General features: G+C 42.8%; 1 protein-coding gene across 3 annotated transcripts in view; it reads right to left on the reverse strand.

Moving 5' to 3' along the window:
• The window catches only part of SRGAP3 (SLIT-ROBO Rho GTPase activating protein 3), a 218,620-nt gene that overhangs the window by 12,414 nt on the left and 193,810 nt on the right, over positions 1 to 12,396 (reverse strand). For 2 of the 3 annotated variants that reach the window (XM_034775363.1, XM_034775362.1), the window contains exons 13-18: positions 11,748 to 11,808; positions 10,673 to 10,750; positions 9,302 to 9,436; positions 5,187 to 5,292; positions 4,723 to 4,950; positions 2,698 to 2,777 (exon numbers count right to left, since the gene is read on the reverse strand). In XM_034775363.1, coding sequence (XP_034631254.1) covers positions 2,698 to 2,777; positions 4,723 to 4,950; positions 5,187 to 5,292; positions 9,302 to 9,436; positions 10,673 to 10,750; positions 11,748 to 11,808 — 688 coding nt within the window. Of the gene's footprint in view, positions 1 to 2,697; positions 2,778 to 4,722; positions 4,951 to 5,186; positions 5,293 to 9,301; positions 9,437 to 10,672; positions 10,751 to 11,747; positions 11,809 to 12,396 lie in introns of those variants that run through there. The other variant, XR_004646405.1, reaches the window with a different exon arrangement.

A 12,396-nucleotide genomic window follows, 5' to 3' on the forward strand; every position in this document is an offset into this window, starting at 1 on the left:
TTGGTCTGAATTATTAATGGGTAGCAAATACGCTCGGAGGATTCCCATCGGGAAAGTGAATCCAAAACCTGAGCTATGCTGATACCCACCATCCATCATCAAATCATTTCTCTAGACTCCCCCACTACTCTGCCACACCCCACCCCTTCCAATCTGAGCGCCACCATTCACCAGATATTTCAGAATCAGCATCTACAGGCCAGATTTTCAAAAGAGCTCAGCTGCCATTACAGCACCAAAATTAAGCGGCCAGGTTTCCAAAACGTGCAGCAGTCAGGGCACTGAGCCATTTTGAAAATCTGGCCCCAGAGTGTCTCAATGGGAGGGGCTGGGTGCGGAGCACTGAAAAGCTGCCTTTTCTTTAGGTGCCGGACAAGTAGCAGCGCTCTTTCGAAAATCTGGTTCCAATTGTGGATGCTGAGCACTTGAAAAAAAATCAGACCAGCAACTCTCCTGAAAAGCTGGTTTTGCAATAGCAAGGCAGAGACGACATCCCCTCAGGATTGTGAGCGTGCTACAGTGCACAGTGCATGACTTAAATGCAAATTATTGGATTTAGGCAGCAGTGTGCACCACGCTGCCCACTATCAAGGCCATCCGTGGGTGCCAGTGAAAACAGTTTATGTAGCTTGGTTTTCTTAGACCCTGCCTCTTGTTTTCAAGCCGTATCTGCAGTGCAGAAAAACGGGGACCGAGAGGGGCAGCAGCAAAGCTAAATAGGGCAAATTAACCTTGATCTTTCATATCTGCCCCATTCTCATTAGACTATGGAAACTTCCTTCATTCCATCTGCTGCCTCTTTGAATTGCAGGCTCAGCACCTGCGGGTAATCAGGATCCGACCTACCCTTCTGCTTAGAAACTAAGTATGAATGAGGCGGGCAGTGCTAGGGAGGGGGAATCTGCAAGATATTGACAAACTCCCCGATCTTCTCTCTCTTGTGACACAGTACACCATTGTTTGAGATGTTCCTTTGTGCTAGATCGGTCACCCTAAGATACATATTTTCACTCAGTACAAACGATGTGACATTTGGGGCTATTACGGGAGGGGAGGCAGATCGATGGAGGAAGCTCACTGGAGAAACATAATAGGAGAGGCTATCAGAGGAGCTTTCAGAGCCCTGATAAAATATTGAGCTTCTCAGCAGGGAGTGTGCATGGGGGTAAAGAGAGAGACAGAGTATGTAAATTCATAAAATAAAGCCGCTCTTCTTCTCCACACTTGCATCACAGTTAATCACCCGGAAACTCCAATCAGAACTATTAATGTGACCATCCAAGCGTAAAATTGGCTAAATGGCAGCTTGCTCTCCTTCACCTTTGAGTCACGTTAGCCCCCGCTTGCTGCTTACACTGAAAAACGTAGAGTGCCTTTTTCGTTAAAGACCCATTTTCCATCATCTGAATGATCATCTCCTTCCCACCCCTTGTGCCATCTTTTTACAGACCACCAATTAGGGCCACTTATGCCATTTCCACATCAAGTGTCAGAAAGGCATTGGGGTTTTTTTTTTTACAGCAGTAGAAGAAATCAATGGAAACAACAGCAATAAAGAAAGTAGACAACAGGTGTGCATAGCAGTGCATCATGCAGATTTTCAAGTGCCCCTTCACTCTGCAGAGTAACTCAATTAAAAAGGCATCTGGGGTTCTGGCTTCATCATCCCTCAATAATCCCAAGACAAATTTGTTCAGTTTACAATTATTTTTCCAAAAAGCCACAGCTGCAAATGCAACCTGGATATGGAAAGCAAACTGGGCTCTTTCTGGTTTGTGCATCACAACTAGAGACGAAAGGTTCTGCCCTTGCAATCTACGCTGGTTGTAGAGATTTTACTGAGGGCATAACTAGGCCCCGCATGTAGAATTTAGTTAACAAGTCTGTTGCCAGAACAGAATCCAGCACCTCCTGCCGTAGCTGCCTCAGCTCCATAGGTCTGAAAGGAGTCAGACGAAGTTCAGGTTATTCGTGTCACGAAAGAAAGCAGACCTGACTGTGAATAAACAGAGAGTGCCTAAGAACGGCACCATTTTGGCAAAGGTTTCTGTTCAGTGTAGGGCCACCGGGTGGGCGTGACCCACAGCCCACTGACGCCAATTGAAAGACTCCCATTGATTCCAGTAGGCTTTGGATCAGCCCCTTGAAATTCATTACTCTTCCTTTGGTATGCGCAATAACGTGGAGGTGAATGGAAAGGGGGTCCCAAATACAACGGGCCCTCCCCGCTGTACTTGTCGGTTACTTTCACACAGCAAGTCTCTTGCTCTTTTCCCCACCACTCACACCCATTAGGTGGCGATTGTATTGTAAAAACAGTGGCCAAAAGCCAGCCAGGTCACCTCAATTCCAAATTCAAAAGCGAAGAGCTCACTGTCGGGATTAACGGGAGTATAAGGGGCAGTTCTGAATGCACTGTTTTAAAGCTCTCACAATAGCTCAGAATGAAACTGAAATGTAGCCAGTGGCCTCCTGCACTGCTCCCCGTGGTCTATGTTGATTAGATCCCTCTAAAGAAGTGTTCATTAATATGCACATGCACTGTCAGACACATTGCAGCATCTTCCCCCCTAAACAGCCATATGGTAGTCCAAGCTAATTTGATTAGGAGCAAAATACACACTGCTTTCCTGCACGCCTGTTCCCCTGGCTCTTCCTACTCAGACTCAATTTTCCGCCGTTTATGTCTACACTCACCGTCGTCGCTGGTGTGCGGCTCTGTGCCGTTGTCATGGTCCACTTCATCAATGGTGCCCGGCTCGCTGTGGGGGCTGTCGCTAACATTGAACAGTTGGAAAAAAAAAAAAAAGATACAAATGTAGTTTAAAAAAGAAGAATTAGATTCTACTTGCAGACTACACAGTAAAACAAGTTCTTGGGGCAAAATCCTGATGCCACTGAAGTCCATGTGAGTTGTGCCTTTGACTTCACCCTTTGTTTGTTTTAAAATCATGGCACATCTCTGAGCTCTCTCTCAGAACCCGAGACTCTCATTCTATGAAATTCATATACAGGGCCTGAATCTCCATTGTCCTGCACCTCGTGTCATCGCTTACACCTGTGCAAAGCAGGGGCAAAACAAATTCTCCATTCACCCACTCGGTCTCATCGGTGGTATCATTTCACACTCTCATTGTACAGGCATTCATGGTGACAGCAGGTGCAAATCATGGGATGAATGAAAGCTTTAAACACCTTGAACTTCAGGGATTTTGAGCTGGAATTTTGGTTGAGCCCATTATAATGACACTGACTCACTGTAAAAATTCAGATCTGAATCCAGGTTTGGATTTCAAGCACCCCCAAAATTCCTGGGTATTGATTACTGAGATCCTTGTTTGAGCATGGGGTTATGTTTTCTAGTTTCCTCTCAATTGTGACTATTAGAGGGGCTATTTCTGCAGCAGAAACGAGCTGTGCAGTAAATCTTGCCCATTCCCCATTTCTGATAAGCAGAACTCTGAAGTGAAAACTCCCATTGAAGCAAGTGTTTCTTTTTAACATTCATGAGAGAAGGACCGAACAAGACATATAGAGAGATGGGTCCCAAGCCAAACCCTGGCTTCATAATCTTGAGTCAATGGAACTTTGTATGCGTAACAACTGAGTAAAGAACTATGGAACTTCAATCAAAATTCCCAATTCAGGAGAAATTTGGTCACAACAACTGACCTAAATTCAGCTTCTGTATTAACAAGCTTCCATGAGTCTTAGACCTAGAGAATTTTTGTTTACCATAAATGCAAATACAGTTTTAGGAAAAAACCCAACCATTGTCCTGAAGCTTTCGTAATGCTTTGCGGCACTGAACTAATGCGGGAGGACTGGAAAGGGAAATTGACCATAAGCAGACTAGTCCATTGTCACTAGCAAAGCTGAGAGAAATGCAAAACATAAGAAGCTGCTACAGAAAAGCAAAGCAGATTTTTAAAATTCTCTTTGTTTTACTAATCTACAGTGTGACAGTAGAACCTTGATTTTAGAACCCCCAAACTTACAAATGACCAGTTCCACAAACCATTTTCTCAACGAGGGTGTGGGAAGTGATGTTGATGAAGAACAAGTCGACATCCCTCCACATCTCAAAGCCCTCGATGCACTGGAAATTGCTTTGCAGTGGTTTGAAGGACAAGAAGAAAATGCTGCAGTGCACCATTCTGCAATTTATGGATTGCACCGTCTGTAATTTTGAGATGTTCTACTTCATGAAGTTTGTGATTTTATGAACTCCTCAGTCCCCAGTGAGTTTTCAAACAGGGGTTCTACTGCATTTGTAACAAAGATAAGGATGCAGTAGCAAGGGATAAGGCCAGATCCTCAGCTCACGTAAACCAATGTCCTTCCAGTGAAATCAGTCAGTTGTTCCAATTTACACCAGCTGAGAATCAGATCCATGATGTTTATAACAGGAAGAAGTAACACTGACAAAACGGAATGAATTCCCACCTGGGGTTTACCCCAGACCTGTAAGGCCTGAATGCTTGGCCCAAACGTTCCCAAGGGCATTCTGCCCAGCCCAATCTCTTAAAGAGCTGCTTTTATAAGCCATTTCCCTGAACTCATGTGAAAGAAGTTAACCCCTTGTTCATCAGGCACCAACTAGTAGCCCTGCATTGTCACAGACTCACTCTTGGCTTGCAATGGAAAAAGATAAAGCTAGGGAGAGAGGTCTGGCCCTGTCTAGAAGACTAAAGTTGCTTATTTCAATCACCCACTTCTTACCAATACTCTTCCCCTCCAGTCATGCATTTCTCATACACAGGTCCTTCCAGCTCTCTGTGGTTGGGGAAGATGCCCTCGTGATTTATGATGATAGTTTTGATGACCTCATTTACATGGGCTTGGCAGGACACCGGATCCTGCCCGTCTGGAATGTGCATCAAAGTTGGTCCAAAGCAGATGGCCAGGTTGTAGGGATCCATCATGTTCTCATCACTGTACTGTGACAAGCTGCAAACACAAGCAACCCACAGGTAAAGTTCTGAGCCGTCTAATGTTGGCTCCAAACCCCAGCACTACAGAGCGTTCACGCAGTCATGCATAGGAAAGACATTAAGCCAGAGCAGACAGCAAAATATTAACAACCAAAGTGCCTGTCAGCATTTGACTTGACAAGAAAAGGGAGGCCACTGGAAAGGAAGGGAGCCAGCAACTGAGTTAAATAAGACCCAGATAAACAGACTCACTGATTGAGGAAAGCAAAGAGGTATCTCATGACAACAATGACGGCTCGGGGCAGGGTAATGATGATTTGCTGGATCTGGTGCACTCTTTCTGCAGGGTTCTCCATTTCTGGAACACAAGAATACATGGTAGAGTTTTATGGTCAGGCACTTGCCTGAAGGGTTCTAGTGGCTAAACAACATAGTAAAGCCTGGACTTCTATCCAGACCTAATAGCCTGACATGTAAGGGGGAAAAAACTTTATGTTTCCAGACAGCTCTGATTTATAATTTGACACTAACAACCAAACATAGAAACATGCCTACCAAAATTGTGCAGCTCTGTGTGTACAAATGCCCATTTATGCCTGTAAATGTAGAATTTGCATGGAGAAATTCAACGCATGCATTAGATTCTGTATCTAATTGAAACTGTAGATATTTCCATGGCTACATCTTTATTACCAGTATTTATACATTTGATCCCTAAACTGCTACTGCATTTCCCAAAGGATTTAGTCAATACAGGGACTTGAAAACAGAGCAGTTTTTCAGCTTTCCTATCCTACTTCTGTTTTAATTTTCTTTACTGCTTTATGGGCCTAATCCGGAGGTCCTTACTTAAGCTTGGTCTATACTAGAAAATTAGGTCGTCTTATCTATATCACCTATGGGGTGTGAAAAATTCTCATCCCTGAGTGCCGTAGTTAAACTGACCTAACGCCCAGTGTAGACAGCCCTAGGTCAACATTAGATCTGTTGACCTAGCTATCGCCACTTGGGGAAGTGGATTATCTACACCAGCTTGAGAACTCCTCCCATCGGCGTACGTAGTGTCTACACTGAAGAGCTGCGGTGATGCTGCAGTAGCATTTCAAGTGTAGACAAGCCCTTAGTCTTTCACTCAATCCTTGCTCTGTTTTTACTCACATCAAACTCCCATTGATCTCAAATGAGAGTGTTGCTTGAGTACGCTAACTCAGGACAGGATTTCTCCCTCTATGCACACCATCAAAGCCAACATACTGTATTAGAAGCTGACCTATTTCTTTATGAAGTGTGACTTCAGGGACATAGTGTGGGCACAGTGTTGGGAATACAGATGAGCACACTGGTTCATATGTGACCCACACTATTCCCTGAACCTTGACTGCAGCTAAAGCACTTTCCATGGCCCAACCACAGAACTTGACTGAACATGAGCAGAGCCTTTACTCAAGGTGACTTAATTAGCTTATCCCATTTCCCCCCCCCCCCTTTTCCTTTCTTTTTTTTTTTTTTTTTTTAAATTGGGTGCCTCTGCTGTCCCAGGTTCCAGCTAAAATGTTACAGGAAAAGTGACTTCCAGGCCATTTCTGATCCAAACTGAAGCAATAAAGACCAAAGATGTTGTGAGAACAGGCACTCTTAGGAAATTCCCTGTCCCAGGTGGATGATCGAAGAGAGATTTCTACTCTAGGGGTATGTCTTACACAGCCCCAGCAGTGAGCCTCTCAGCTCAGGTCAGCAGGGCTTGCGCTAGCACTCTAAAAACGGCCCAAGCCGCAACATCTACACCGCTAATTTTAGCACAGTCGTGCAAGCCCCGTGAGCTCGAGTCTGTCGATCCAAGCTGGGAGGCTCATTGCCATTGGCTCTGTAGATGTACCCGAAATGAATTGCCTAATGTTTGGGTGCTCAGTCAAACTGTGAACCTTGCTGAAGTTTGCTTATCACTCTGAAACACAAAAGCTGGTCAATACTTTTTGTTCAAACACTTTTCTGTGACTATTGGCCATATTTCAAACATGGAAATACTGCAGGAAACATTTTGATTTTCTCCAAGTTGTCCATTCTTTGAAGAAAATAGTTTTATTCTCTCTTTGTTATCATTTGCGGTGGTCAGTTTTCGTTGTTTTGATTAAGGATGGGGGTGATTTAAATTAAATTTTAAAAAAATTAAAAATAAAAGAATTTTTTTAATCCAAACAAGATGACAACGACGAACGATCTGTACTGAAACCCAGTGGAACAAAACTCTCTCAGCAAATTTCAAAGTGTCCATTTATAAAAAAATATTTCAACCAGCTGTAACAGAGAGGTTTTAATGGATGTAATCATAACTGGGGCAGGCCAGTGAATTGTGAACCTCTAGAATCAGAATTCCTTTTCTGTCCATTTCTTTGGCATGTGCATTTGAGAAATGTAACCATGTAACCTCTCAGCTACCAGCTGAGCAAAAGTGACAGGCAGCCTCTCATTTGTTAAGGAAGGAAGATGCTTTCGTATCACATAAACAGTGAGTTATATGGCACTGCAGCCTTCCGGGGCATTCAAAGGCCCTCTGACACGTGCAATGCCACCTGCTGCAAAAAGTCACTCAGAATACTTTAGCGCGAGCCAAGGGAAATCAAACAGGCTTTCTGTTTTACTGCAGTAGAGAGTCCAGAGAGACTTTTCGGCTGAGTCAACCTTTCTGCCTTAGTAAGTTCGTGGGCCAGAATAGAAAGTACAAGGCTTGATCATTTTACAGCATTTTGTTTTTGAGTGGTTTTCAGATGTAGACATTTTCCCAATCCATTTAGGTTGAGAGACATATTATATAGCACACATTTATTGGACAGAAAAAAGGAAGACATTTATTATAAAACGTACCATCAGCAGCACTTGATGTAAAAGAAAGTTAGAAAAGAGGAGAAGAAAAGCTACATAGAGATTTTTTTTTTAAAAGGGGGATAAGGAAGAAGAAAAGGAAACACTAAGAAAAGGAACCAGAAAATTAACCACTGATGTATGCTAGGAATCACTCCCAAAGGCTCTTATAATTGTGCTAACTGGGCCCAATTCAGCAAGGTACTTAAGTACATGCCTAACTTTAAGAACATAAGTAGTCACGTTGACTCCTATGGGAATATTTATGTGTCTAAGATTAAGCATATACTTACCTACCTTTTTGAATTGGGACCTTGGGCCAGATCTAATGCCCATTCACGCCTATGGATTTAAGTGAGGGCTGGATCAAGCCTTTTGCAGCCTTGCTTGCAACTGTCTTTGTAAGAGGCAGCCTGCGTCAGCAGCACGTACGCTAGAACCGTGCAAAATTCAGCACTTTCATTTTGTGAAACTGTTAGTGGAAATCGCTTCCATCGTGTGGGATGCTTGCACACATACACCCTCTGCCTCACAGACTTTGCTGTATGTAACATTTTGACAGGAATGGCTATTTTATACATCAAAAATATGAGACAACAATGAATTTCCTAAGTCTATCGACACAAACCTACGTTGCTGGAAAAATGTGCATGCCGTAGGCACATCGCAATAGAAATAGGCCAATTTGAATGTCACCCACCCCTAGATATAACCCATTTCTTCAGGTTCTGCTGAATCCTTAGTATTTTTGAACGCTAACATTGAAGGGAGAGGTTAGACATGAGCAGTAAAGGCCCTGATTAAGCAAAGCCCTTAAACGTGTGCTTATCATTAAGCAAGTGAATAGCCCTATTAGAATTATTCACATATTTTGACAGGTGCTTTGTGACTAGGGCTGAAGTCTATACATTCTGGATATTTCTTTTGCAAAATAAAACAAAGAGTAAGCATTTTATGCAAAAATGCACATCACGCTCCCCTGTTATTTCTAAAACTGCAGGTTCATCCCACCAGTTCCCCTTTCCCTCAAGGGCGCTAAGAGTGTCCATCACTTGGCAATACATATTCACTTCAACCCGGAGGTATTGAGAGAAATAGAATTAAGTCTGAGGTTTTTTCCCCAGCTCCATTAGTTTGAGAAGAGCAGTGTGGAATGTTTTGAAAAGAATAAGAATCAACCTGAACCTTCACCCTGAAATTCAAATCCAAACTTTGTAAGGTTCAAGTTACCTGAAACAACCCCACCCCTGACCGTTCACATCCCTCAGCACTTTCCAGATTTGTTTGGGACGTGAAATGCAAATGGTGAAATACCATGAGAAAGACTGGTCTCTTGAGGTTCTTCTCGCCGTTTGAGCCCAATTTTGCAGACAGAAGAGGTTCGGATGAGGTTTTGATGCTTATCTATACTGCTGGGCTTATCTACCACTGCTTCTCTGTTGGGAGGACACTGTCTTGTAGCTGCAAAAATCTAAGGAACCTACCTGTGTCTCATTGTGGGTACTTACTTATAGTAGATATCAAATCTTGAAACCTTTCCTTAGGAAAGAGTGGGTTTTCCAGTCCTCGGAAATACAGCTTTAAGACCCCAGCAACCGAATTAATATCACGCTCATTTTGATCATCAGCAAGAGGGTCTTCACCTGAACACACAAAAGATTTATTTTCAGCATTCTTTCCTAGCTGAATTAGGCACCAAGCACCACTCAGCTAACTAGAATTGGAAAACCAAAAGCTCTGCATTGATAAAAAAGCAACACATGCAATGGTAACACTATGTAGTTTCCCAGCACGTTAATGGCTTAATAAGATATTATGTTAAGCAGCATCATGCGGAGACATGCTATAGCCTAGCCTATAATAATCAAGGGGATGTGGGTAATGGTCACAGTGAGGGTTTTAAAACATTCCTGAAGGATAGCAGTATTATTTGGTTCTTTTTCCATCGTTTTCAGTCCAATACATCTTTTGCATTCAATGTGTTAGACAACTCAAGGAAGGATGACACAGTGGTACGGGACAGCCTCAAAAGATGGGACCTGCTGGGTGATGCAATCATGTCCCACCTCACCTGTGTTACATTGAAATCAAGGGAATAGTACTGGCCAGCTCAACAAGTGCATTGTATGGTGATAAGTCTGGAGGCGGAGATTTTCAAAGCTGCCTAAGGGATTTGGATGCCCAGTTCCTATTAAAATAAATGGTAATTGGGCATCCAAGTCCCCTAGTTGGCTTGGAAAACCGCAGCTGGAACCTTCAGTGGTGGTCATGTGCTCACAACCTTTCCCAACCACCAACAGCTATTTTGAAGTATTTATGGAGTCTCAGATTCTAAGGCCAGAAGGGCCCATTATGACCATCTACTCTGACCTCCTGTCTAACACAGGCCATACAATTTCACCCAGAGCAATTTTGATATAAATATAAGGCCCAATCCCGCAACCCTTATATGTCTGGGTGCTTTTTGCCAGGCTGAGGCTCATAGTTATTAATTTTTAATAAACTATGTCATCTGGAGGTCAATTTAACATTTATTCCCTGTATTATGAGTTAAGATGAGCCTTTGTGAAGTTTGTCAGTCTTTTTCCTATGTATAAGAGTGATAAAGGGTAGCTAACATGCACAATTTTGTATTGGCCCTATCAAGCACAGAGGGACAAGAAAAGGTCTTCATCATCCCCATTTTCTGTTATCCAGGAAATGATACGCTGTCTAAAGGCCATTAGGGTGTGATTTTCTAAAGCCCTTAAGGGAGGAGTTAGATATCTTAAAATCCACCCTTAATCTCTGTCTCCTTGATGGACAGGAGGAGAGGTCCTATAAATCACACTCTTAGCTGCATTTACGTTCCTTGACAGGTCCATAGGCTACTCACATACCTCTTTCAAATGAATTCTTGATGTCATTGACTTCAACCTGAGACCCAGGAACTCTAAAAATACCCTGTTGCTGAAGACCTGGAAAGAAGGAAGGGAAGGAGGAAGAGAAAGAGATTGATTGATTTGTTCCAGTGCATTGAAACCAACATCAAAATTTGGAATTTCAGTTGTTTTGTTCTGCTGTTTTGCTGGAATCTGATGGGGGTTAATATGCCAATCTCCACAGAATCTGGTAAAGAACAATCCCGGGGAAAGTAAAAGCAATGGACCCACCCATTACCCCCAAATTAATAAATACATAAAAAAAGTCAGAACCAACTCTCATGCTCCAGAAAACCTACACCTCACCCGTAGAAAGAAACATAGCAAAAGTCTGCATTTTCCACACTGAGCAACACACAGCATTATGCAGACATGGCCATTAAAAGCTGATGTTAAACCTTCCTGCCCTGACTTGTCAAAATCTCGAGCAGAAAACAGCCCCACGGGCTCCCCTCAACCGCAACCTTCCCTAGTAACACAAACACTTGCAATGAAAAAAGAATTTGAAGTGGGCGCAGGTGCGATCTGAAAGACGAGAGGCAAAACTGACAGGTAAAGGGCAGCCCAGAGCCAGCGTGCAGTGACTTATACAGACTGCACTGTGTCGGACTTGAAACATGCCAGGCAGAGCGTCCCCTGAGGAATCTCCACTGGTTTTTGTTGCTAAAGAAATTGAGAAGCTCTGCATGGGCTACATCTGCCTCTTTGTGCAAGAAAGGGAGAGGTAGGGGATACCATATTAAGATTTTATTTCTGCTTTTGCCTTTTCTATTCCAACCCCCCTAGATCAAATACCACAACCAGCTCCCATTGGCTCAGGGTCCAAGTGAACAATTTAACGCCAAGCAAGCACATATAGGACCCATATATTTATCATGTATACAGTATTACATCACAGTTTATATCCTTATAACTCACATCCATACAGTTGGTCAAAGCAGCTGGCTCCTCTATTATCTTTCATCATCAATACTTTATTTCTTTTACACAACAGCTTCCATTGTAGCTATCAGCAAATGAGGAATTAGCTTACCATATAAATTGATGTATCGGATGCAGCTTTCAACTACAAGTGGGATAGCCTGTCCTGAATCCTAAAAAAAAAAATTAAATTCAATAAAGAATGAAGAGCTTATTAGCTTGTTGACAACAACGTATTGGAAGCTTATTCAAACAGAGATTGCAAAAACTCAGGTTTGAAGATCAGCGCCATTGAGTTTAGTAAGAGAATAAGCAAGAAAAGGAGGTGCTAAAAACATCAAGCCATCAAACAATGCTGAGTACACTTGTGTGAAGTCAATTATTCGTGGAAAAGGCCTCTATTAATGTGTGCGAAAAGCTAATTCTCCTTATATGGTTGACTGAAAAACAAAACGTAAGAGACAAACGAAACTGGATCACAGCTACTCCGTTTCAAAGACGTAATGATAAGCCAGATCAAGACTTGCATTATACCTGTCTGCTGAAACAGGCTTCTGGTTACAGAATTTAAAGAATATTTTAGTCTTAAAAAAAAAAAAAAAAAAAGCCATTGTCACAGAAGTGACAAAAACATGTGTGAAATGCATTAACTATGGACCTAAATGGGGGCCTCGTGCTAGAATGAATTTTGGCTTTTGCTCTCGTATTTAAGCCACTTCTCAGAGGGCCCCCAATAGACCGGGGGAGGTCCGCAGGTAGAG

This window comes from Trachemys scripta, chromosome 7, assembly GCF_013100865.1.
Source record: "Trachemys scripta elegans isolate TJP31775 chromosome 7, CAS_Tse_1.0, whole genome shotgun sequence".
NCBI classification, from domain to species: domain Eukaryota; kingdom Metazoa; phylum Chordata; order Testudines; family Emydidae; genus Trachemys; species Trachemys scripta.